Source organism: Ursus americanus, chromosome 14 (assembly GCF_024610735.1).
Source record: "Ursus americanus isolate L20-20 chromosome 14, mUrsAme1.1.p, whole genome shotgun sequence".
NCBI classification, from domain to species: domain Eukaryota; kingdom Metazoa; phylum Chordata; class Mammalia; order Carnivora; family Ursidae; genus Ursus; species Ursus americanus.
Window position 1 is genome coordinate 7,885,988 of NC_142140.1, and position 26,629 is coordinate 7,912,616.

At 43.9% G+C, this 26,629-nt stretch overlaps 1 protein-coding gene across 2 annotated transcripts in view; it reads left to right on the forward strand.

Moving 5' to 3' along the window:
- The first annotated feature begins 39 nt into the window (after window positions 1-39).
- Window positions 40-26,629, forward strand: part of SEC13 (SEC13 homolog, nuclear pore and COPII component) — a 33,989-nt gene continuing 7,399 nt past the window's right edge. Inside the window, exons 1-5 of one of the 2 annotated variants that reach the window (XM_045808234.2) lie at window positions 40-167; window positions 2,816-2,860; window positions 5,089-5,204; window positions 7,633-7,784; window positions 8,342-8,475. In XM_045808234.2, coding sequence (XP_045664190.1) covers window positions 165-167; window positions 2,816-2,860; window positions 5,089-5,204; window positions 7,633-7,784; window positions 8,342-8,475 — 450 coding nt within the window. In that variant the 5' untranslated portion in view covers window positions 40-164. Of the gene's footprint in view, window positions 168-726; window positions 746-2,815; window positions 2,861-5,088; window positions 5,205-7,632; window positions 7,785-8,341; window positions 8,476-26,629 lie in introns of those variants that run through there. The other variant, XM_045808235.2, reaches the window with a different exon arrangement.

A 26,629-nucleotide genomic window follows, 5' to 3' on the forward strand; every position in this document is an offset into this window, starting at 1 on the left:
GCCCCGGAAAGCCTCGGAACGTTTGTGCGAGGGGACAGCGTTGCTACCCGGCTGCTCCAGCGCCACGGCCCGACCGCCCGCGAGCCCGGCGCCGGAAGTGAGCTGTTCGGGGGCGCCGCCGGGAGCTGCCACGTCCGAGACCAGGAGCTGCTACCGTCGCAGCCATGGTGAGTACGGGGACCGGGGACGCGGCCCTCTCCCGGTTCCTTGACAGTGTCAGGGTTCAAGCCCCGGGCTGGGGCCGTTCAGTTCCCCTCCGCCGCTTCGGGGTTTGCGGGGTTCTGGCCCTGCCTCTCGGAACCTTTCGAAGTGGGAGGCCACCGGGAGGCCGCGGAACCTCCTGGAATTCTGCGGGCCGTGCCGCTGCCGCGTCTCTCGCTCCTTCTTTTCTTCCTCTTCCCCCGACAATTGAAAACAAAACCCGGAACACCGTAGGAGCTACTGTATCCTGAGCCCTTAGTAAGTTACAGGCGTTGTTCATAATCTCAGCCTGCTAACAGCCCCGCAAAATAGGAGCTGCTATTACCGACACTCTACAAATGAGGTAGCTTGAGGTTCGAAGAGGTGAAGCCTCTTATACTACGGGTTAAGTGGCAGAGCTGAGATTCGAACCTTTGTAACCACTCCCTTCTACCACCTACAACCTCTCCCAGCAGAGATGTATGTGGACATAGACGTGGGGCCCCGAAGTATGACGGGCAATTCAAGAAACTGATGTTAGGATGAGCTAAATTACTGTCTGAAGGTGAGGAGTTGGGTTTTTAAATCTCTGTGGTGTCCAGTGTGAATGAATGACTGATTGAATGACTAATGAATAAAAGCGAGTCGGTGGAGCCTGGCACAGAGTGGGGGTTCAGGTAGCCAGTGCTTTCAGGAAAATGGGTGTGCCTGGGGTTTTAAGGGAACCTGGGTGAATGAAAAGTGAGGACACTGGGTTTAGTTCTTGCCTTCCAGGGTTTGAAATTACTCATTTCTTTAGGCCCCTGATTCTTCAGCTGCTGAGGACAATCTCTTATGCTCTGATACTCAGCTCTCTCTAAATGAAATTTTAACTCTTCAGTTCTGAAGAGCTGAATTGTTTTAAGGGCTGCCTCTTACTGCTTAACAAGGACCAGACAATGTGAGGTGCTCAGGAGGGAGGACTTTTTTTTTTTTTTTTTAAACAAAGGAGCTTTAAAAAAAAAAAAAATACTTGCTCAGAAGTACGATTCACCATCCTGGCTGGTGGGTGAGAGTAGTTAAAAATATATGCTAGTTATCTTTAAGGCCTTTTGGTGACCTGGTATGAAACTACCAGGAAACTTTTTTTCCTGACTCTGTGTAGCCCTCAGCCATTGATTTAGGGAATTCAATGTAACAGCTACTTTATGTTGTAGATCGGCAGCCTGGTAGAGTGGAAAGCTTTGTGAGTTGGAAATTAACAGGTGGGGCTCTTTTTCCAGCTCCGCCTTTAACCAGCTCTGAAACTTCAGCAAGTGCTCCCTCTTGTCTGGACTCCTTCAGTTCCTTAGTTATCAGACCGCTCCCGTTAATTCTGCCCTTCGTCCTTCCCAGTGCACATGTGAAAGCGCTCTGTAACCTAGACAGCTTGGCAAGAGTAGGAGACACTTTATCTTTCTTACTTGCCTCTGCAGACGTTGGAGCTTCACTTACTAGGGAGTCTCAGATTTTATGAAAGAATCTATGCTTACTTGATAAGTATCTTTTGAACTGCTTTGCACCTGTCCTCTTCCAATGTCCACCTTTCTGAAAAGTCAAGTCAGACTTTATACCTGCAGGGCTTGTGCTAGAAAAAGATTAAATGAGGGAAGTGGTAAGAAATATCAGTTCCAAACTGAAACCTCCCTTTCAACCCTTTTCTATCCCCAGAATTTAAAGAGAGTAGTGGTTGAGCAAAGTAAAACTGTTTTCGTTCACTTATTCAGCAAGCAGTCACTGAGTTCCTTTTGATTGCAAAGCACTGTGCAGGGTGATTTGAAAAGATTCAAAACTGTGAATGACACAGACCCTGGGTCTAAGGAGCTCCCCTTCTGGTTGAGAGAAGAAAGGGTGTAAACAGTGTTGTAGACATTCAGTGCTTCAGATATTCAGAGGAGTCCAGCTGGTTGGGGAATCTGGGAATCTTCAAGAAGCGGGGCATAATTTGAGCTGGACCTCAAAGAATGAGTGGGAGGGTGATGACCATGGCATCTGTGTTCCAGCCCCATAAGCTGCTCAACCCAGGATCCCATTAGGTGACAGCTTAGAATCTGTCATAAATGGCGGACCAGGGAGCAGTCCATCTTGAATCAGTTCTCCAGGTCTTAGGTATTAATTATCTGATAGGCCCAAAATTGCCTGTGACATCAGAAGTTCCGTGGTCCAGGAAGGGAACAACAGCCATAGATCCCCCAGCATCCCTCTTCACCCTCAAAGTGGTGAAGACTGGTTGCCATTCTCCCCTCTGCTCATGTTATTCCCTCTGCTTGGACTAGACCTTTTTTCCCCTGTGCCACCTGGCAAATTCCTCGTCTTCTAAGCCCCAGTTCATGTCTACTACCAGCAGCTCCTCAGGCCACTATACTACATGTAAACTGCTATTAAAGTACTTATCTTTCCATGTTAGGGTTACTTATGTACAAGATTTTCAGGGGCAAGAATACTTGTATGTGTCTATATCTCCTGGCATGGTGCTTGGCAAGAAGAAGGTACCTAAAGTAAATGTTTAATGAGTGAACGAACAAATGCAGTCAAGAACCTTGGTAATGAACGGTAGTTTTGATAAGATGATTGTATTCTGCCATTGTTTATTTACCAGCTGTATCTTTGGTTCTAGGTGTCAGTAATTAACACTGTGGACACCTCCCATGAGGACATGATTGTAAGTATTCCTTTAGCCTTCCCTTACGGGCTATGGATGTGGCCATGTCAGTGCAGGGGAAGCATTTCTGTTGATCATTTGTGAATCCAATGTGGCTCTGCACCCTTGAATCAAGCTGTAGCCTCGGCATATGGTCATTCTCCCAGCAATGCCTGCCACATTGGCAGGGCTATGGCATTCTGGTCACTCTCTGGTGGGAGGAACCTAGGAATGGTTTTTGGCTCAAGGCCCTCAGTCTTCAGGCCAGCAAAGTAACCTGCTCTGGGACAGAAGCTAAGCTGATGTGAAAGTTTGACAATAGTCTTCCCACCTGCCTTCCCCATGGTGCCACTGCTTAGCCCCATTGGAAAGGGAGCTGGAAAAGAGAGAATGGGAAGATACCTCAGTACAAGGGCAGAGAGCAGGCACAGTGAAAGCCCAAAACAGAGCCAGATAGGACCACCACAGACAGTGTGCCAGGCGAAGCCCTTTGAACCAGAAGTCATTAACTCGGGGCGTTTCCTGGGAGACAGCCATGGGGCTCAGTATCAGAGGACAGGGCCGTGGGAGAAGGTCCAGAGGTTAAAGTCTCCAGCAGCAAAGAGCAGACTCTGCTTCATGCAGGGCCAACCAGTCTAGGCAGCCTTTGAGCAAGACCCTGGTCAGTCAGCTTACAGCATTGCATCTCAGGGCTCCTGCCCACCAGCAGTTGCTTTTTGTCTTCTGAGAGGTTGCCTGGTCACAACTGTATACGTTTCCTGAATGCAGTCATTTAAACACACCTTCTTGGAGACCGTGGTACGTCGGGTAAGAAAATCCAATCTGAGACCCCCTAGCCAACTTCTTAACTCTTCTGAGCTGGCCTTGATTTCCTCATAGCTAAAATGAGAAAAATAATGGATATGCTACCTGTGTAGTTTGGGTTTGAGAAACAGATGAGGCAAAGTAGCAGTGGCTGATGTCTGCATGTTCAATAAGTGTCAGACCCCATACCATATGCTTTTCAGTCATTGTCTCATTGAACCTTCATAACAACCCTCAAAGCAGATGCCACCATTAGCCCCATTTAAAGAGAAGGAAACTGAGGTTCAAGGAAATTATGTAATTTTTCCTACAGAGCAGGTAAGGTAAGAAGATAGGGTTTAAATCTTTTAGGTACTATGCCCTACTTCCTCCCGAAGTGTGTGATAGCACTCTGCAGGAGAGGTACTTAAGGAATCGAAACACTTTTACTGCCTGTCTTCCAAGAAGCTAAGACCTAGACTAGTGGAGGGGGTTGACTTCCAAAGAAGAATCAGGATGTTTTTCTCAGGTAGGGAGGTAAGGAAGGAATGTTGAAGCAAACAGAATAACTGCTTCTGTTGAAAGGATAGTTTGTTCTGGAATACCATAAGAGTAACAGCTGATAGTTCCTAAAATTCCCAAAGTAAGACAGTTGAGGAAGGTGCCATCTGTTGGAATGGGCAGCAAATAGGAAGGACCAGGATGTTCAGTGGGGCAACAGGCATTGTGGCTCAGAGGAACAAGATAGACAAGAGCTGTAGGCAGGGACCAGCCCTAGGTCTGCATGGCCAGTCAGCATTGAGAAGGTCGATTCATCAGTGGTGGGACTAGTGACATTTAAGGCATGGGTGGAGAGTCTGGGGTACTGGGCATAATACTAGCAAAAAGGACTAGTACAAATCCAGGAACAAAGATCCACAAAGGATCCAGGGCGATGGGTGGAGGAAGGAGCCCAAATGTCTGAATAGAACCTTGTGTCCAGGCCAGATGTGCATTATGGAGGACCTCTCTAGGCCCTACAGGCACTCAGAGGCTGCTCCTTTGTGTCAGCATTAGCCCTGGGTTCTGGGGCTGAGCTGAACCTCCGGGCATCTTCCCCAGTAGCCCACAGAGCCTCAGAACATGGTGAGGCCTGAGGAAGGAAGAAGAAAAGGAAGGCTAGCTAGCCATTGTTTTGTCTCCCATACGTACCCTACAAAATAGGATTGGAAACACTTCCCCTGTGTATGTAAAGGGTCTGAAAACAGCTAGGTTCTTTTGTCCCTTTCAGAACGACATTGCCTGTCAGAGAAATGGAATGTCGAGATGCTAGCTTGTTGCCTAATAGTGATGCTCCTTTGAGGTTAGATTAATTTCAGGTAAACTCTGGTCCAGACTAGATTCTGTCCTGGTGAGTACCCCACCCCACCTGACCCCACCCCTGTCCGCCCAGCCTGCAGGCTTCCCAAGCTATGCTCCCTTTGCAGCACGACGCCCAGATGGACTACTATGGCACCCGCCTAGCAACCTGCTCATCAGACAGGTCCGTCAAAATCTTCGATGTGCGAAATGGAGGACAGATCCTCATTGCCGACCTCAGGGGGTGAGTGCAGCCCAGTCTGGGTGAGATCTCAGAATGGTTGGGCTTTTCGGACATGGCAGGAAAAGCTGAGAACCCAGATCCGAGGAGCCCCACAGTGCATTTAGCAGAGAGGACACCCGGGTCCCAGCCAGGCACCTGTCCTCAGCAGACATCCCAGGCTGATGGATCCAGGAATGAATCCCAATTTTGCTTCCCAAAAACCCACCAGAAGACCTTGGGTAAGAGTCAGTCTACCTCTCAAAGACTTCACCTGCTCACCCTCAGAAGGGGCTGTCGTTGCCTCCCCTCAGGTGGTGCCCGCTCACAGCGTGCCTTCAGTAGCTACTGCTGCTTTTACAGTGGAAAAGAACTTTTTCTTTTTCTTGTTTTTTAAGTGCAGCCAACATGATCTAAAGTGTCAAAGGCAATACTGTAAGAATAATGTTAATGTAAGAATGCCTTAGTAATTACATAAGTCCTATAATTTTGCCTATTTGCATGTCCACAGCGGATACTCAGTGAACATTTACAAAGGTTTGATTCCCCCTCTTCCTACCAAGATTCTTGAGATCCTTGCTCATTTTTATGGCTATACCTCTACTGCTTTCCCTCAGTCCACTGCCTTTCAAATAAATAGTTCTTAACCTGGGTTCCCCACATCTCTGAGGGTTCTTTGGATAGAATTCAGGGGCTGGTGAACTGGGGCTGAGAAAAAAGATCACATCTTTATTGTCAGTGACTCAAATATTTAGCATTTCCTTCAATGATGGATATAGGCTAGAAACCACAGTAGCATTCAGAGCACCTGTAACTTTGTTACCAAGAGAAAACACAGATATCTTTATATCACATTCCATTTATAGCTGTCTCAAAAATAGCACTTAGGCTTATCACTAATTTGAAATGAGAGTGGTTATTAGAGCTGCCATTAGAGTTTGTTAGTTAATGTGCTGACAGAGAAGCACATGTATCGCTATATTATAAATCCGTCTTTAACATTTCACTCAGTGTATTTATTTCATTATAATTGGGCTTCCTTTATAATCCTAGCTCTGTGTATTGTATCCATTATTCTGAGAAGGGACCAAAGCCTTCAGCAGACACACAGGAGAAATTAAGAACCCTGACAAGTAGGAGCTCAATACACGTTTGTTAACTGAATTAAGGCATAACTGAGTAGCCATTTAGGGAGAGGGGTGTAGAAGAAGTTCCCCTCTTTCTGAGTGGGAAGTGTCAAAAATGGAGTAACTGAGGGGTCACATGCTACTTTCCCTGTGCAGCAGTAGCAGCTCTGGCTGTGCAGAGAGCTGCCTCCTGCCAGCACTGGCAGAGGCGGTCACATCTGCTGTCACTCGGTCCTTTCTGCCCTTTTCTTAGGCTGAAAAGATGTGCAATATTGGATAAAAAATTCACACCCCCTTCTTTTTTTGCTCAGTTAAAACTATGCTGGTTGTAGGACATTGTCATCTTCTGAGGGGTTCCTTGGTGGCTCCTTTGTGAGGCCTGGGAATTGTCCCAGCCAGAGGGAGGAGGACACTTTGAGTATCTGGAGCCCTGGGTTGGAGGAGTGAACAGGGAGCAGCAATACCAGCTGACAGGCATGAGTGTTTTTTTTCTTTTCTTGTGCCCAGCACTGTTCCAAGTTTTTTATGTGAGTTATCACCTCTGTTTCCCCTCCTGAGCTCACTATGAAAGACGTCTCGCTGATCTCTCCATTAGGAGACTAAGGCGTAGAAAGGACATGGCCCTTGCCTAAAGTCAGACAGCTAATAAATGGAGAGTGGGGGTGAAAGAGCCTGGGCCGTCCCCTCTGCCGTGTCACTTCTTGTGTGTGGGTGCCCACCCTTGCCTGGACCTGAGGGACGGCCGCAGTACATAGCCCAGCACCAGTATGCACTCAGATAGTACTTAGCAGGTGAATGTGTAAAGATCACAAGAGCAGAGGAGAGACGTGCCCTTGAACAAATTAAAAGAATAGTGCAAGTATGAAACAGTGCCTGCTCAGAAGTTAACTGTCTGGAAGGGTGAGTAGCGATTCACTCTACAAATACTTCCTGAGAACTTGTGGGTGCAAAGCTTTGCTTGATCGGTGCACAGATGACTGGTCTGAGAGGCTTCTCCGGGGGATGGCAGAGGTAGGTGGTGCTGGCTGCGGCGTGCGACGAGGGAGGGTTGTGTCAGGTCGGGACAGAGAGGCTGACTTAGAGTCCTGCTTTGTTTTCAAAGCCTCTGTGACCTCTGGGCCTCAGGATCATCAGTGCCCCACAAAGGCCTCTCTTGGCAGTGACTTCTTATAGGTCTCCCTTATGAAATTCTCGGGCAGCTCTGTCCTGAGATGCTCTATCTGCCTGCCAAGAAAGCCAGTCAGTTGGGTCCAAAGTAGGAGCTGGCGGAGCACCGCAGCTTCCTGTGAGCCATCTGAGCAGCCTCTGACCCTGTTCCCTTATAGTCATGAGGGTCCTGTGTGGCAAGTGGCTTGGGCTCACCCAATGTATGGCAACATCCTGGCATCCTGCTCCTATGACCGGAAAGTCATCATCTGGAAGGAGGAGAATGGCACGTGGGAGAAGACGCACGAGCACACGGGACACGACTCCTCAGGTACAGCAGGTGTGGTAGGAGCAGGTGGGCGGGGCATTGCAGCCTGGCTGCGGAGCCCATGCCCTTCCCCTTGGGTTTGGTTGGCTTTTCTGCTGTCTATCCACAGCAGAGGTAAGGCTCTAAGACCTAAAGCCAGTCTAAAGCGAAATAATAAAAGGAAAAAACACAGTGAGGTTTTTTAAAATTTTATTCATTTTAAGTACTGGTCTTTATTCTCAGATTATTGTCTACTCTACTTTTTTTTCCTAGTTTTAATTTATTTTTATTAACACACGGTGTTATAGTCGTTTCGGGTATATATTATGATTCAGTATTTCTATCCATTACTCCATGCTCATCACAGTAAGCGTACTTTTAATCCTCTTTATGTTTCACCTCGTCCTTCTTTTTGTTAGGGTAGACTGTAGTTTATGAAATTATGATATTCATAGGTAATGGGTTTTTAAAATCTCCTTAACTTCCTCCTGGTGATCCCTGCAATTTTATTTTAAAAATTTCGTAAAACGGTAAACCTGGGAAACCAAAGTCGGCTAACTGTGCTTCCCTCCTTCCTGCAGTAAACTCTGTGTGCTGGGCCCCCCATGACTACGGCCTCATACTGGCCTGTGGGAGCTCGGATGGGGCCATCTCCCTGCTGACGTACACCGGAGAGGGCCAGTGGGAAGTGAAGAAGATCAACAACGCTCACACTGTAAGTCCAGACCTTGTCTGTGGGTAGAGGGCAGCTCTGCTGCCTTGCCATGTGTCCTGGAGACTCCCTAGAGCGGTGGCAGGAGTAGCGTCACTGATCTGTGGGGGCGGGGGGGGGACTGATGCTCAGCAATGCTTGGTGGGTCGGTTTTGAGCCTCTTTAGACAGACAGACGCTGCATCCAAGGAGGCCAGGCTGTACCAGCCTCATTCATCCCAGGGCGGGGGGTTGGCACAGGTTCCTCTCTGCAGGCTCCCAAATTGGGAAGGGTCAGGGCCTTGGCAAGGTGGCAGCAGCAGCCTGTCTACCTGCTACCTTTGCTATGGACACCTCAAGTTGACATGCTCGCAGTGGTCATTGGGACCGCCTAGGAGTGAGTGATGTTGTAAAGAGCATTATAGGAATTCAGTTCCTTTGTACTCCCAGTCATTAGATGTTGAAATAGTCAAGAAAGCAGTGTGGACAGTACAGGAATAGCTCATAGTACTTGAGCCCCCACTGTGTGTCAGGTAATCCTCACAAATGTCTGCAAATGAAAGAAGAAACTACCAAATGTACAGACTTGCAAGGTAAGTAGTCCTGTTCCCATTTTATGATGAGACAGATGCGATTCAGAAAAAGTAGATGACTTAGCGAAGGTGCCGTGCCGGGGTTCGAACCCAGAATCTGCGTGCCTTCTCACTGTGCAATAGTTCCTGCTTTGGTGGCCCCAAATACTTCTGCAGGCTACCCAGATGGAAACTGAGTAGCTCCCAACCTTGACACTGTACTTGTACCTTCTCAAATTCAGGGGATCCACAGCCTGTCCGGTCCCCAAGGCCCCAGGAGCCTGGCTCAGCGTCTTTACTTGAGGTGCTCAGATTCCCATCTGCTGACTAACTTGCAAAAGTGAATAGGCTCAGAGGCTTCTGGGGAGATATTGGGGAGTGGCAACACAGCTTTTCAGTCTTTCCTCATCTCTCCATAAAACCAACAGAGCAGCTAGATAGCACAACCAAAACTTCATGAACATTTACAACAAAACTGGGTAACAAGATATTCCACAAGCTCCAAAACAGAAACAGAGAGGAATAAACCAGCAACAGCCACAAGCCTGCGTGGTCTTGGTGTCTGAGCAGGAGGAAGCAGCGGGGTGCCTTCCAGCAGACCTGAGAAGGGGAGTGCTGCCAAAATAGCCAGCAGGGGTTCACTGGAAAGCATAGCTAGCCAGTTTCTTGTTTTGTTTTGTTTCTTAAGATTTTATTTATTCATCTGACAGAGAGAGAGAGGAAGGCAGAGGGAGAAGCAGGTTCCCTGCTGAGCAAGGAGTCTGATGCAGGACTCAGTCCCAGGACCACGATTTGAGCCGAAGGCAGATGTTTAACGGACTGAGCCACCCAGATATCCCATAGCTGGCCAGTTTAAGAACAGCTGAAACTTGGGGAAGTTTTGGGGTTTCTTTTGTTTTTAACCTTTTTTTTTAATTGATATACAATTGACTTACCGTAAAATTCACCCTTTTTAAAGTATACAATTCTGTAGGCTTTAGTATAGAGCTGTGCAAGAGTTGTGCAGCTATCACTGCTTATTTTCAGAACGTTTTCATGACCCCAGAAAGAATCTTCATTAGGAGTCACTCTCCACCTTACCCCCAGTGCAGCCACTAATGTACTTTCTGTCTGTATGGACTTGCCTATTCAGGACATTTCCTCTGAGCGGTATCCTACAACACAGGCATACCGTGGAGCTATTGTGGGTTTGGTTCCAAGCCACTGCACTAGAGGGAGTCAGAGGGATTTTTCGGTTTCCCAGTGCATATAAAAGTTATATTTACACTGTCTCACAGTCTTATGGTCTCTTAAGTGCAATAATAGCATTGGGTCTAAAAAACAGTGTACATACCTTAATTAAAATTTATTTTACTGCTGAAAAATGCTAGGAATTATCTGAGTGGTCATCGAGTTGTAATACTTTTTTTGCTGGTGGAGGGTCTTGCCTCAGTGTTTGGCTGCTGACTGATTGATCCTGGTGCTTGAAGGCTGCCTTGGCGGTGGTAATTTCTTAAAATAAGACCGCACCGCATCAGTTGACTCTTCCTTTCGCAGATGATTCTCTGTAGCGTGCAGTGCTGTTCGTTTACCCACACTAGGACTTTCAAAATTGGATTCCGTCCTCTCAGACCTTGCTGCTGCTTTGTCAGCTAAATGTGTGTGATATTCTAGATCCTTTGTTGTCATTTCCACAGTCTTCACAGCATCTTCAGCAGGAGTACATTCCATCTCAAGAAACCCTGCTTTGCTCATCTGTAAGCAGCAGCTCATCTTGTCAGATTTGATCGTGAGATCGCCGCAGCTCAGTCACATCTTCAGGCTCCACTTCTGATTCTGGTCGCCTTTGCACCACATCTGCAGTTACTTCCTCCCCTGAAGTCTTGAACCCCTCAGAGTCATCCATGAGGGTGGGAATCAACTTCCAAACTCCTGTTCATGTTGACATTTTGGCCTCTTCCCATCACCCATGTTCTTAATGGCATCTGGAATGGTGAATCCTTTCCAGAAGGTTTTCACTTTATTTTGCCCAGATCCATCAGAGAAATCACTATGGCAGGCAGTTAAAACCATATTATAATAATAAATAATAAGACTTGAGGGTAGAAATTACTCCTTAATCCATGGAAATTGCTGAATGGATGTTGTGTTAGCTGGGATGAAAATGACATTAATCTCATTGTACGTCTCCGTCAGAGCTCTTGGGTGACCAAGACATGCATTGTCGGTGAGCAGTAACATCTTAAATGAATCTCTGAGCAGTAGGTCTCAACATTGGGCTTAAAATACTCAGTAAACTGCATTGTAAACAGATGTGCTGCCATCCAGGTTTTGTTGTTCCATTTATAGATCACAGGCAGAGTAGATTTAGCATAATTCTTAAGGGCCCTAGGATATTCTGGGTGGTAAATGAACACTGGCTTTAATTTCAAGTCACCAGCTGCATTAGTCCCTAACAAGAGAGTCAGTCTGTCCTTTGAGGCTTTAAAGCCAGGCAAGTCCTAGATGCATCTTCCACTAGAAGGCTGGTTTATCTGCATAGGAAATCTGTTGTTTCGTGTCACCACCTTCACGAATGATCTCAGCGAGATCTCCTGGGTGACCCGCTGCGGCTCCTGTATCAGCGCTTGCTGCCTCACTTTGCGCTTTCATGTCACGGAGGCGACTTTCTTCCTTCACCCTCACGAACCACCTGTGCCAGCGTCACACTTCTCTTCTGCAGCTTGCTCACTTCTCTCCGCCTTCACAGAAGTGAAGAGAGTCGGGACCTTGCTCTCCTTTAGGCTCTGGCTAAGGGAATGTTGTGGCTGGTTTGATCTTCTCTCCAGACCACTACAGCCTTCTCCGTATCAGCAGTAAGGTTGTTTTACTTTCTTATCGTTTGTGTGTTCAGTGAAGTAGCACTTTTTATTTCCTTCAAGAACTTTTCCTTCGCATTCACAACTTGGCTGTTCAGTGCAAGAGGCTTAGCTTTTTTGGTCTCAGTTTTTTTTGTTTGTTTGTTTGTTTTTAAGATTTTATTTATTCATTTGACAGAGAGAGACAGCCAGCGAGAGAGGGAACAGAAGCAGGGGGAGTGGGAGAGGAAGAAGCAGGCTCCCAGCGAAGGAGCCCGATGCGGGGCTCGATCCCAGAACGCTGGGATCACACCCTGAGCCAGAGGCAGACGCTTAATGACTGCGCCACCCAGGCGCCCCTGGTCTATCTCAGCTTTTGACATGCCTTCCGCACTTAGCTGAGTCATTTCTAGCTTTTGATTTAAAAGTGAGAGACGTGGTACTCTTCCTTTTACTTGAACACTTAGAGGCCATTGTAGATTATTAACTGGCCTGATTTCAATATTGTGATTCAGGGAATAGGGAGACCCAAGAAGAGGGCAAGAGATGGGGGAATAGCCAGTCAGTGGAGCAGTCAGACACACACAACATTTATCAAATAAGCTTGCCATTTTATATGGGTATGATTCATGGCACCCAGAACAATTGCAATAACAACATCAAAGATTGCTGATCGCCATATAATGAATATAATAATGAAAATGCTTGAAATATTGTGAGAATTAACAAAATGTGACACAGAGACATGAAGCGAGCAAATGCTGTTGGGAAAATGGCACCAACAGACTTGCATGACACCGGGTTGCACACAGCTTTAATTTGTGAAAGAATAACTGAAGCTCAGTGAAATGGAGCACAGTTGAATGAAGTATGCCTATATGTGGCCTTTTGTGATTGGCCTCTTTCACTTAACATCTTTTCAGGGTTCATACAGTATGTGTTGGTGCTTTATACGTTTTTATGGCTGTGTGATATTCTAGCATGTGAATTTACATACTTCGTTAAACCACGTATCAGTTAATGGACATCTTCAGCCATTATGAGTAATGCTGCTATGAACATTCATGTATTTTTGTATGTATGTTTTTAATTTTCTTGAGTATATACCTAGGAGTAGAATTACTAAGTCAGGGCGCCTGGGTGGCTCAGGAGGTTAAGCGTCTGCCTTGGGCTCAGGTCATGATCTCAAGGTCCTGGGATTGAGCCCCACATCAGGCTCCCTGCTCAGCAGGGTGTCTGCTCCCCCCCGCCCCAACCTCCACCTCCTCTCCACTGCTCATGCTCTGTCTCTGTCTTTCAAGTAAATAAATAAAATCTTAAAAAAAAAAAAAAGAAAATTACTAAGTCGGATGGAAAGTCTCTGTTTAACTTTTTGAGGTACTGCTAAACCGTTTTCCAGATAACTGCCGTTTTACACGGCTCCCAGCAATGTGTAGGGGTCTCAGTTCTCCACATCCTTGCCGACTCTTGTCATCTCCTTTTTTGGTTATAGCCATCCAAGTGGGTGTGCAGTGGTGCCTCATTGTGGCTTCAGTTTACATTTCTCTAAACGACAAATATTAGGCACATCTTCATATGCTTACTGGCCATCTGTGTTATCTTTGGAGAACTCCCTGGGAGGGGTTTTGTACTCTCTTATACCCGGTGAGTGCAAGCCGCCCACCCTAAGAAAGATGAAAGGGGCTTGTAGCAATCTGACCTTTATAACCCACCAAGGCTTGCTTCCATGACAGGGCCTCTTGTGAGGGGAAACTGGGAGTGAAATCAAAATTGAGCAGGATCAAGACACAGAAAAAGGAAAGAGAACATAGACCAAAGTCAGGGAGGGGAACAGAACCAAGAAATACTGAAAGTAAGTTGTCACGTTTGTCAACACGTATATTAACAAAAACAGACTTCTTACCTTGAAGTCTGAACCTCGCTTTGTCAGGAAAACTAATTTCAAATAAAAGTAACAGAAAAGTATTTAAGGTGAAATCACATAAAGTTTGACTCACAAAAAAGGAAGAGAATATAGAAACTGATTTGGAGGCTGGTGGACAGCATGTTACTATAGAAGTTTCTAAGAGGGGATGAGATAAGCGGGCTGTAGGGGGTTTTGGTATAATAAAATATTTGAGTAATTTATGCTCTTCTGAATGTATTTAATTCACATTAGAAATTTTCAGGAGCTTTAACCTTAAATTCCTGAGTGTTCTGAATGTTTTAAAGATGTTTCTTAGGGGGAAAAATTTTTTCTAGGAGGGGGATGGAGGAATGGGTAAAATAGACAACGGGATTCAGAAGTGCAGCTGCCATGATGAGCAGTGGGTGATGTACGGACGTGTTGAGTCACGATGCTGTACACCTGAAACTAAGTATAATACTGTATGTTAACTAACTGGAATTAAAATAAAAACTTAGAAAAAAGAATACACAGAATAACATCCTGAGTAGCAATGAAAGAAAGACATGCCCACAAAACAGAACCAGCTGTCACCCACTATTTGAAATGAAGCTAAGAAACCTTTTTTAAATATTACAAGATGTGAAAAAAATACTGTAAGTCAAAATTAGAAAAATTCCCCAAATGAGGTGACAGAATTTAGGAAAGAATTAGGAATAAAAAAATCATTTCAGTAATAAAGACTAAATTAGAAGGAATATAAGAGCAAATAAATACAACAGTTAATGCCTTAGAAATAAATTGTGAAAAGAGTTTTTTTTTTAAAGATTTTATTTGAGAGAGAGAGAGACAGAGCATAAGCAGGGGGGAGGGAGAAGCCGACTCCCCACCGAGCAGGGAGCCCAACATGGGGCTCGATCCCAGGACCCTGGGATCATGACCTGAGCTGAAGGCAGACGCTTAAGCGATTGAGCCACCCAGGCGCCCCAAAAAGAGGAAATTTTTTAAAATCAAAAAAATAGATAAAAGATTTTGAGAGAATGAAGACAGGCAAAGAAGAAACATGAATATGAGGAATTCCTGAAGAAGAGAAAAGAACAAATGCTAAAAACTAAAGAAAACTATTTTAAAATTCTAAAACAACAATATTTGAAACTGCATTTTGAGAGAGTATGCCCTGCCCTTAATATCAACCCAGAAGGGTGCCTGGCTGGTTCAGTCAGTAGAGCATGACTCTTGATCTCAGGGTCATGAGTTCAAGCCTCATGCTGGGCATGGAGCCTACTTCAAAAATAAAATAAAATACTTAAAAAAAATACATATACATATGTATATATATACGTATATATATATATGTATGTGTATATATCCTGAATCACCAGCAAAAAAACCATAATTTTAATAGAATTACTGGCCTTTAAACAAAATCCTTTGGTCATCTAGGGGGGAAAAGCCATGTGATTTATAAGAGAAACAAAATTAGACTTTGATCAGACTTTTCAACAGCAATGATCCATGCATAGAAAAAGAACAGATTCACAATACTCAAGGAGAATGTGTGGGCCAAGGATTTATAACCAGCAAAACTGACTTTCAGGTTCACACAAAAGATCATACCAGCTTTAAAAGCCAAAAACTGGAAATAATCTACATGTGTATCAACAAGTAAATGGATCACACTGTAGTTTGTCCACACTATAGAAATGCTTTTAGCAATGAAAAGAAATAACTACTGACAGACATAAGAAGAATGAATTTTAAAATAATTACACAGAGTGAGAAAATCAGACAAAAAGTACATATTATGAATTCCACTGATCTAAAATTCTAGAAAAAGTAAACTAGTGACGACAGATCAGCTAAGTTTGGGGTAAAGCAGGGCCAGGGGGAGGGATCAGGAAAGAGACCAGAGGAAACTTTCAGGAGTGATAGATATGTTTATTTTTTGTTTGATTTTCATTAAAATACTGTTTTTTAATCACTTCTCTTTTTTTATTGAGGTATAATTGACATACATTCGTTTCAGATATATAACACGATTCAGTATTTGTGTACATTGCAAAATGATCACCACAATAAGTCTAGTTGACCTCTGTCACTTCGTACAGTTACCCAAAAAAAGTCTTTCCTTGTGATAAGGACTTTTAAGATGTTCTCTCCTAGCAAATTTAAGTTAGGCAGTATAGTATTAACCGTAGTCACCAAGCTGTATATTACATCCCTGTGACTTATTTTATACCTGAAGTTTGTATCTTTTGACTCCTTTTACACATTTACCCCACCCCTCAGCCCCCACCTCCAGCAACCACCTGTCTGTTCTTTGTATCTAAGAGCATAGAGTTTTTCCTGTTCGTCTTTTTTCTTTTCTTTTTAAGATTCCACGTAAAAGTGAGATCATAAGGTATTTGTCTTTCTCAGACTTATTTCATTTAGCATAATGTCCTCAGGGTCCATCCATGTTGAGGTGCCTGGGTGGCTCAGTTGGTTAAGCGTCTGCCTTTGGCTCAGTCATGATTCCAGGGTTCTGGGATCAAGTTCTGCATTGGGCTCCTTGCTCAGCCAGGTGTCTCCTTCTCCTTCTCCCTCTGCCCTTCATCCCTGCTCGTGCGTTCTCTCTCTCTCTCTCTCTGTCAAATAAATAAAATCTTTAAAAAAAAGGGGGGGGTCCATCCATGTTGTTGCAGATGACACAATTTCATTATTTATGATTGAATTTGAATAATATTCCACTGTACCTATATATATATATATATATATATATATATATATATATATATATATATATACACCACATTTTTAAAATTTCTTCTAGGTTGCTTCTGTGTCTTAGCTATCGTAAATAATGTGCAGGGAACTTGGGGGTGCAGATATTGAATTAGTGTTTTTGTTTTCTTTGGATGAATACCCAGAAGTGGAATTGCTGGACCATATGGTATTTCTATTCTTAATTTTTTGAGGAAACTCCGTACTATTTTCCATAATGGCTACACCAGTTTATACTCCCACCAACAGTTCATGAGGGTGCCCTTTTCTCCACACAAACTCAGCAACACTTGTTATTTCTTGTCTTTTTGATACTATCATTCTGACTGGTGTGAGGTGATACGTCATTGTGGTTTTGATTTGCATATAATTAGTGATGCTGAGCATCTTTTCATGTGTCTGTTCGTCATCAGTATGTCTTTGGGAAAATGTGTATTCAGTTCCTTTGCCCATTTTTTTTTTAAGATTTTATTTATTTATGTGTCAGAGAGCGCACAAGCAGAGGGAGTGCCAGGCAGAGGGAGAAGTAGGCTCCCCGCTGAGCAAGGAGCCCAGTGTGGGACTCAATCCCAGGACCCTGGGATCATGACCTGAACCACAGGCAGACGCTTAACCAACTGAGCCACCCAGGCGTCCTTCTCTGCCCATTTTTAGTCAGATTATTTATTTGGGGGTTGAGTCGCAGGAGTTCTTCAAGGTAATGTTGGCCCCACAGAATGAATTTGGAAGAATTCATTCCTTTTTTATTTTTGGAATAGTTTGAGCAGGCAGATATTCATTCTTTAAATGTTTGGTAGAGAGTCACCTGACTGACTCATTGGAGCATACAACCCTTGATTTCGGGGTTGTGAGTTTGAACCCCACATTGGGTGTAGACATTACTTAAAATCTTTTTTAAAATAAATAAAAAATAAATGGTAGAATTCACCCATGAAGCCATCTAGTCCTGGACTTTTGTTGGAAGTCTGTTAATTACCAATTCAGTTTCATTAATAGTAATCAGTCGTTTAGATTTTTCTGTTTCTTCATTCAGCCTTGGAACATTGTATATTTCTAGGGATTTATTCATTTCTTCTAGGTGGTTCAATTTATTGGCATATATCTTTTCATGGTAGTCTCATAATCCTGTGTATTTCTGTGGTGTAGGTTGTAATTTCTCCTTTTTTATTTCTGATTTTTTTTTTAAGATTTTATTTACTTATTTGACAGAGAAAGAGAGCACAAGCAGGGGGAGCGGCACAGGGAGAGGGAGAAGCAGGCTCCCCACTAAGCAAGGAGCCTGATGTGGGACTCGATCCCAGGACCCCAGGATCATGACCCGAGCTGAAAGCAGATGTTTGTTTGGGGTTTTTTTTTTGTTTTTTTTAATATATTATGTTAGTCACCATACAGTACATCCCTGGTTTCTGATGTAAAGTTCGATGATTCATTAGTTGCGTATAACACCCAGTGCACCATGCAATACGTGCCCTCCTTACTACCCATCACCAGCCTATCCCATTCCCCCACCCCCTCCCTCTGAAGCCCTCAGTTTGTTTCTCAGAGTCCATAGTCTCTCATGCTTCATTCCCCCTTCTGATTACCCCCCCTTTCTTTATCCCTTTCTTCCCCTACCGATCTTCCTAGTTCTTATGTTCCATAGATGAGAGAAACCATATGATAATTGTCTTTCTCTGCTTGACTTATTTCACTTAGCATTATCTCCTCCAGTGCCGTCCATGTTGCAGCAAATGTTGAGAACTCGTTCTTTCTGATAGCTGAGTAATATTCCATTGTATATATGGACCACATCTTAATCCAGTCATCTGTTGAAGGGCATCTCGGTTCCTTCCACGATTTAGCTATTGTGGACAATGCTGCTATGAACTTTGGGGTGCATATGGCCCTTCTCTTCACTACGTCTGTATCTTTGGGATAAATACCCAGTAGTGCAATGGCTGGGTCATAGGGTAGCTCAATTTTTAACTTTTTAAGGGACCTTCACACTGTTTTCCAGAGTGGCTGTACCAACTTGCATTCCCAACAACAGTGTAAGAGGGATCCCCTTTCTCCACATCCTCTCCAGCAATTGTTGTTTCTTGCCTTGTCAATTTTTGCCATTCTAACTGGCGTAAGGTGGTATCTTAGTGTGGTTTTGATTTGAATTTCCCTGATGGCTAATGATTTTGAACATTTTTTCATGTGTCAGCCATTTGGATGTCATCATTGGAAAAGTGTCTGTTCATATCTTCTGCCCATTTTATGATTTGTTTATTTGTTTCTCGCGTATTGAGTTTGAAAAGTTCTTGGTAGATCTTGGATACCAGTCTTTTATCTGTAGTGTCATTTGCAAAAATATTCTCCCATTCCGTGGGCTGCCTCTTAGTTTTTTTGACTGTTTCCTTGGCTGTGCAGAAGTTTTTATCTTGATGAAGTCCCACAAGTTCATTTTATCTTTTGTTTCTCTTGCCTTTGGAGATGTGTCATGAAAAAGGTTGCTTTGGCCGATGTCGTAGCGGTTGCTGCCTATGTTCTCCTCTGGGATTTTGATGGATTCCTGTCTCACATCGAGGTCTTTCATCCATTTGGAGTTTATCTTTGTGTATGGTGTGAGAGAGTGGTCAAGTTTCATTCTTTTGCATGTAGCTGTCCAATTTTCCCAGCACCATTTATTGAAGAAACTGTCTTTTTTCCACCGGATGTTTTTTCCTGCTTTGTCAAAGATTAGTTGCCCAAAGAGCCGAGGGTCCATTTCTGGGTTCCCTATTCTGTTCCATTGGTCTATGTGTCTGTTTTTGTGCCAGTACCATGCTGTCTTTGTGATCACAGCTTTGTAGTACAGCTCGAAATCTGCCATTGTGATGCCCCCAGCTTGTTTTTCCTTTTCAGCAGTTCCTTGGAGATTCGGGGCCTTTTCTGGTTCCACACAAATTTAAGGACTATTTGTTCCAGTTCTTTGAAAAATGTCCTCGGTATTTTGATCGGGATAGCATTGAAAGTGTAGATTGCTCTGGGTAGCATGGACATTTTAACTATGTTAATTCTTCCGATCCATGAGCATGGAATATTTTTCCATCTTTTTGTGTCTTCCTCAATGTCTTTCAAGAGTGATTTATAGTTTCTAGAATATAGATCCTTCACGTCTCTGGTTAAGTTAATTCCAAGGTAACGTATGGTTTTTGGTGCTATTGTAAATGGGATGGATTCCCTAATTTCTCTTTCTTCAGTCTCATTATTCATGTATAGAAATGCAACTGATTTCTGTGCATTGATTTTGTATCCCGCCACATTACTGAATTGCTCTATAACTTCTTTTTTTTTTTTATAAAGATTTTATTTATTCGACAGAGATAGAGACAGCCAGCGAGAGAGGGAACACAAGTAGGGGGAGTGGGAGAGGAAGAAGCAGGCTCATAGCGGAGGAGCCTGATGTAGGGCTCGATCCCATAACGCCGGGATCACGCCCTAAGCCGAAGGCAGGCGCTTAACCGCTGTGCCACCCAGGCACCCCTGCTCTATAACTTCTAATAGTTTGGGCGTGAATACTTTTGGGTTTTCCATATAGAGTATCATGTCATCTGCAAAGAGAGACATTTTGACTTCTTCTTTGCTGATTTGGATACCTTTTATCCCTTTTTGTTGTCTGATTGCTGTTGCAAGGGTTTCTAGTACTATGTTGAATAATAGTGGCGAGAGTGGGCATCCTTGTCGTGTTCCTGATCTTAAGGGAAAGGCTTCCAGCTTTTCCCCATTGAGAATAATATTTGCTGTAGGCTTTTCATGAGATTGAGGAATGTACCCTCTATCCCTACACTCTGAAGTGTTTTAATCAGGAAAGAATGCTGTATTTTGTCAAATGCTTTTTCTGCATCCATTGAGAGGATCATATGGTTCCTGAGTCTTTTCTTGTTGATATGATGTATCACATTGATCGATTTGTGAATGTTGAACCACCCTTGCATCCCAGGGATGAATCCCACTTGGTTATGATGGATAATCCTTTTAATGTACTGTTGGATTCTATTAGCCAGGATCTTGTTGAGGATTTTGGCATCCATGTTCATTAGGGAAATCGGTCTGTAATTCTCCTTTTTGATGGGGTCTTTGCCTGGTTTGGGGATCAAGGTAATATTGGCCTCATAGAATGAGTTTGGTAGCTTTCCTTCTGTTTCTATTTTTTGAAAAGTCTTCAGGAGAATAGGTATTATTTCTTCTTTGAATGTTTGGTAGAATTCCCCAGGAAAACCATCTGGGCCTGGAGTTTTGTTATTTGGAAGGTTGTTTATCACTGACTCAATCTCTTCATAATTAATTGGCCTGTTTAAAAAATCAATTTCTTCCTGTTTCAGTCTTGGTAGTTTATAGGTTTCCAGGAAGGCCTCCATCTCTTCCAGATTGCTTAATTTATTGGCATAAAGCTGTTGATAAAAGTTTCTAATAATCCTTCCAGTTTCATTGGTGTTGTTTGTGACCTCTCCTTTTTCATTCATAATTTTATTAATTTGGGTCCTTTCTCTATTCTTTTGGATAAGTCTTGCCAGCGGTTTGTCAATTTTATTGATTCTCTCAAAGAACCAGCTTCTAGTTCTGTTGATCTGCTCTACTGTACTCCTGGTTTCTAATTCATTGATTTCTGCTCTAACCTTGGTCAACTGCTTCCTCGTGCGTGGATTAGGCCTGTCCCTCTGTTGCTGCTCCAGCTTCTTCAGGTGAGAATATAAAAACTGCATTTTAGAGTTTTCTATTCTTTTGAGTGAGGCTTGGATGGCTATGTATTTCCCCCTTAGGACTGCGTTTGCAGTACCCCATAGGTTTTGGACCGTTGTGTTTTCACTCTCGTGGGTCTCCATAAATTGTTTAAATTGATTTTTGATCTCCTGGTTTATCGAGTCATTCCTGAGCAGGATGGTTCTTAGTCTGAGTTTCTTCCAAATTTTTCCTTGTGGTTGAGTTCCAATTTCAGAGCGTTGTGGTCTGAGAATATGCAGGGAATAATTTCAGTCTTTTGGTATCGGTTGAGACCTGTTTTGTGACCCAGAACATGGTCTATTCTTGAGAATGTTCCATGGGCATTAGAATAGAATGAGTATTCTTTGGTTCTGGGGTGTAGTGTTCTATATATATCTATGAGGTCCAACTCATCGAGTATGGCGTTCAAAGCTCTTGTTTCTGTGTTGGTTTTCTGCTCCAGTGCTCTGTCTATTGCTGATAGTGGAGTGTTGAGGTCCCCTACTATTAACATATTTTTATCTATATGTCTCTTTATTCTGGTTAAGAGTTGGCTTGTGTATCTTGCTGCTCCCCTGGTGGGGGCATATATATTTATAATTGTCATATCCACTTGTTGGATACATCCCTTAAGAATAATATAGTGCCCTTCTGTGTCTCTAACTATAGTCTTTAGTTTAAAATCCAATCTGTCTGATATGAGAATTGTTACCCCAGCTTTCTTTTGAGGTCCATTGGCGTGAAAGATGGTATTCCATCCCTTTACTTTCAGTCTGGATGTATCTTGAGGTTCGAAATGAGTCTCTTGTAGACAGCAAATGGATGGGTCATGTCTTTTTATCCAATCTGCAACCCTGTGGCGTTTATGGCAGCATTTAGGCCATTTACATTGAGACTGAATATTGAGAGATATGATTTTAATGATGCCATGTTGCCAGTAAAGTCTTTGTTTCTATCGATTGTGACTTTCTGTTCTGTATCACTCTTGGGGCCTTTTTACCTTTATAGAACCCCCTTAATATCTCCTGTAGGGCTGGTTTCATGGTTACAGAATTGGTCAATGGCGATTCTGGAAGGTGTTTATTTCTCCATCAATTCTGAATGACAGCCTTGCTGGATAAAGGATCCTTGGCTGCATGTTTTTCTCTGAAAGAGCTTTAAAAATCCCCCCCCCCAACCCTTTCTCTTATTCATGGTCTGTGTAGACAGGTCTGACGTAATTCTGATAACCTTTGCCTTGGTACATGAGAAATTTCTTTGCCCTGGCCGCTTTCAATATGTATCTTTGGATCTAATATTTGCAAATTGCACTATGACGTGACGTGGCGTAGGTGTGTCGTGGTTGAGCTTGGGAGGGGTCCTCTCTGCCTCTTGGACACGAGTGTTTGTTTCCCTCGCTAGATTAGGGAAGTTTTCAGCTACAATTTGTTCAAATATCTCTTCTAGACCTCTGTTTTTCTCCACCCCCTCGGGGATGCCGATGATTCTAACATTGGATCGTTTCATTGAGTCAGTAATCTCCTGTAACCTACATTCGTGGGCTTGGATTTTTTTAAGAGCAGCTTCTATTTTGGTTTTTTCCTCTATTAACCCATCCTCCAATTCGCTAACCCGTTCCTCTGCTTCTGTGACCCTGGCCATCAGAGCCTCTAGTTTTGCCTGCATTTGGCTCATAGAATTTTTAATTTCTGCCAAATTCGCTCTCATTTCCGCCCTTAGAGATTCTATATTCTCATTAACATTTCCGTTAATACTTTTTTCAAGTCTGTACATCATCTTGACCATTATTACTCTTTATTCCATTTCTGATAATTTGGTTATATCCATATCCATTAGTTCTGTGGCAGAGGCCACAGACTCATTGTCTTTTCTTTGCTGGGGGGGTTTCTCCTTCTCGTCATTCTGATGAGGAGGGGGTGCGGGGTTGTCCAGAGCCCAAATTATTGACCAGGACCCAAGCAGTGCACCCTTGTTTTATAGGGATCTTAGGGTTGTGGGCTTCTTGATTTTTCAGCCTGCCTTCTGGGGGAGGGGCCTGCCGCGCCGATACTCAGGCAGCCCTGTTTGGGTAGAGTCTCCGTGTCCCCTGCGAGGGGGGATGGGGATGGGCACTCCCTGAGCCGGTATTTCCAGGCTTTTGTTCTCTGGCGGCTTTCCCTGGCGGTTTGCTGTGCCTCTTCTGAGAGTCAGAGCAGCAGTGGCCGAATCTCAGCCTCTGTCACAGAACAGAGGGATCACGGACCGTTCTCCACTGATGTTCTGGCCACTTTAACTCTGTTTCTGTTGGTGCTGCTCAACCCTGCAGCGTCCCGGGATGTGCGCCCCACACCCGGCGTCCCAGCCCTCACTTCCAGGGCCGGCGCGTCTCTGTCCTTTGTGTTTCTAACGCCGCCAGCCGCCCCGCGCGCTCCCGGAGCTCCCGGTCTCAGTCTGGTTCCAGCGAGCGCAGCGCAGCTCCGTTTCAGTCTGGTGGCGCGCGTTCCAGTCCGCTCTCTCGCGGGTGCCGACCACGAGCCCGCCCGCTCCCCCGTGCAGGTGGCTACCGCTTCCCGGCGCCCGAACACGGCAGCTCCCTCCCCCTTCCGTTTATCTTCCGATATCTGTGCGCGGTTTCATGGCTCCCCGCTTTGTACCTCAATACTCAGCGCTGGAGATGTTCATTTGTAGAGATCCAGATGCGTCTTCCTGCGTCTCAGGCTGATTCCGTGGTTGTTCAGGCTGGTCTGGTACCTATCCAGCTTGACTCAGGGGACCGCCTGAAAAAGGGGTCCCCTACTCCTCCGCCATCTTAACTCCCCTCCCTATAGTCTGTGTTTTAAAGTCTATTCTCAAGGTGCCTGCGGGTGGCTTAGTCAGTTAAGCATCCGACTCTTGATCAGCTCAGGTCTTGATCTCGGGGTCGTGAGTTCAAGCCCAACGTTGGGCTTCACGCTGGGCATGGACCTTTTAAAAAAAAAAGTCTACTCTGTCTGACCTAAGCACTGCTACCCCAGCCTTTTTTTTCCCCTCCATTTGCGTGGAATACCTTATTCCAGTTCCTTCAGTTTGTCTTTCTCTGTCTTCACGTGTGAAGTGAATCTCTTCTAGGCAGCGTATAGATGGGTCTTGTTTTTTCATCCAGTCACCCTTTGTCTTTTGAGTGGAGCATTTAGACCATTTCAATTTAAAATAATTATTGATAGGTATGTACTTATTGCCATTTTTATTAATTGTTCTCTGGCTGCTTTGTAGTTCCTTTCTGTTCCTTTTTTTTTTATGGTTTGATGACTTTCTTTAGTGGTATGTTTAGATTGTTTTCTCATCTTTTGTGTATCTACTATAGGTTTTTGCTTTATGGTTACCATGAGGCTTGCGTTTATTTATAACATGTTTATAACAGTCCATCTGAAGTTGATAAGAACTGATACATGAATGCATTTTTACTCTCCACCCACATTTTACGTTTCTGAGGTCAAATTTTGCATCTTTTTGTGTTGTGTATCTCTTAACTAATTATTGTCGTTATAATTGTTTTTACCACTTTTGTCTTTTAACCTTCGTACTAGCTTTACATGTGATTACTCCAATACCTTTACTATGTGTTTACCTTAACTGGTGAGTTTTCTACTTCCATGTGTTTTCTTGTTACTGATAAGCACCCTTTCTTTTCAACTCAAAGGCAACCCTTTAACGTCTCTTACAAGGTGAGCTTAGTGGTCACGAGTTCCAGGAGTGTTTGCTTGTCTGGAAAGCTCTCTCTCCTTCAATTCTGAGTAACTTCCTGCATAGAGTACTCTTGGTTAGAAGTTTTTTTCTTTTAGCACTCTGAGACATGTTTGTTACCTTGACCGTAGTGGTAGTTTCACAGGGTAAGCCTGTGTCAGAGCTCGTCAGATTATATGGTTCGTGAGCAGTGAATGTCAGTAATACCTGAGGGCTGGTCTTAGAATTTTATTTTGGAGTAGAAAGAATGCAGACTGTTATTGCTATGCAAGACTCAAGGACTGTTGTTTCCATTAGCCCTTCCTGAGGGAACTACTAGAGAATAAGTTTCAGACAACAGAAATGACTATACAGATATGAAATATAGTTAATTGTAGAGAACTAAGACTAAATGAGGGTTATAAGGCAGAGTATAGGACGTAGTGGCCATATGCTCTGTTAAGGTAGCAGACAACTGTTTAAAAAGTGGGCACAGGGCACTGGATGACTCAGTTGGTGAAGCGTCAGAGTCTTGATTTCAGTTTAGGTCATGATCTCAGGGTGGTGAGATCGAGCCCTGCATCGGGCACCGTGCTCAGCAGAGTCCACTTGAGGTTCTTTCTCTTCCTCTCCCCTTTGCCCCGCTTGCATGCTCCAAATAAATAAATAAAATCTTAAAAAAAAAAAAAGGGCACAAGCAGAGCTGGAGATCTAGAATCTTTTGATGCTCATAACCATACATACAAAACACACCCTGCCCTTCCCCAAAAAAACACCTGTGGCAGAGAATGGAGAGTACACTGCAAACATTTTTTTAAATGTTTTTACTTATTATATTGGCAGTGACTGAGACCGTTGAGTGTGAAATGAGATAAAATAACTATGTGGCAGTGGGCATCCCTAGCACCAGATTATAGTCTTAAAATATAGATTCTTACTAAAAGAAACCCTAATTCTTTTTTTTTTTTTTTAAGATTTTATTTATTTACTTGAGAGAGACAAAGAGCAGGAGCAGGGAGAGGGAGAAGCAGACTCCCCACTGAGCAGGGAGCCCAACCGGGGCTTGATCCCAGGACCCTGGGATCATGACCTGAGCTGAAGGCAGACGCTTAATGGACTGAGCCACCCAGGCATCCCAAAAAACCCTAATTCTTGAGTAAGTGGCTGATCTTAAGTCTGAGGCAGGACATGTACAGGATGAGCCTGGAACATTTTGTCATACCCAACAGAAATGAACAAAGACATACTTTGACATACCAGGGTTATCAAAGGAGCCAATTTGAATACACACTACAGTTTAGGTGTTAAAAAACCGAAAATAATTGCAGTGAACTGAAATCCATCAAATACGCTTAAATTCATGAGCTCATAATGATATATGAAAGAGAAAATTAGGGGCACCTACATGGCTCAGTTGGTTAAGCGTCTGCCTTTGGCTTAGGTCATGATCCCAGGGTCCTGGGATCAAGTCCCACATCAGGCTCCCTTCTCAGTGGGGGAGTCTGCTCCTCCCTCTCCCCTTACTCCTACCCTCACTTGTGTTCTCTCTCACTCACTCTCTCTCTCAAATAAATAAAATATTCTCAAAAGTAAAAAAATAAAATAGTCATTCTTAAAGAATGGCAGCAAACCAGTTCATAAAGTGTGAAGCATTTATCCTGCCTTTCCTATCTGACCTGTACCCATGGGGAGCCAAATATTAATGAGGGGAGTTGCCCCTGTCTAGATTATTCTATATAATAAATAACAAAGAAA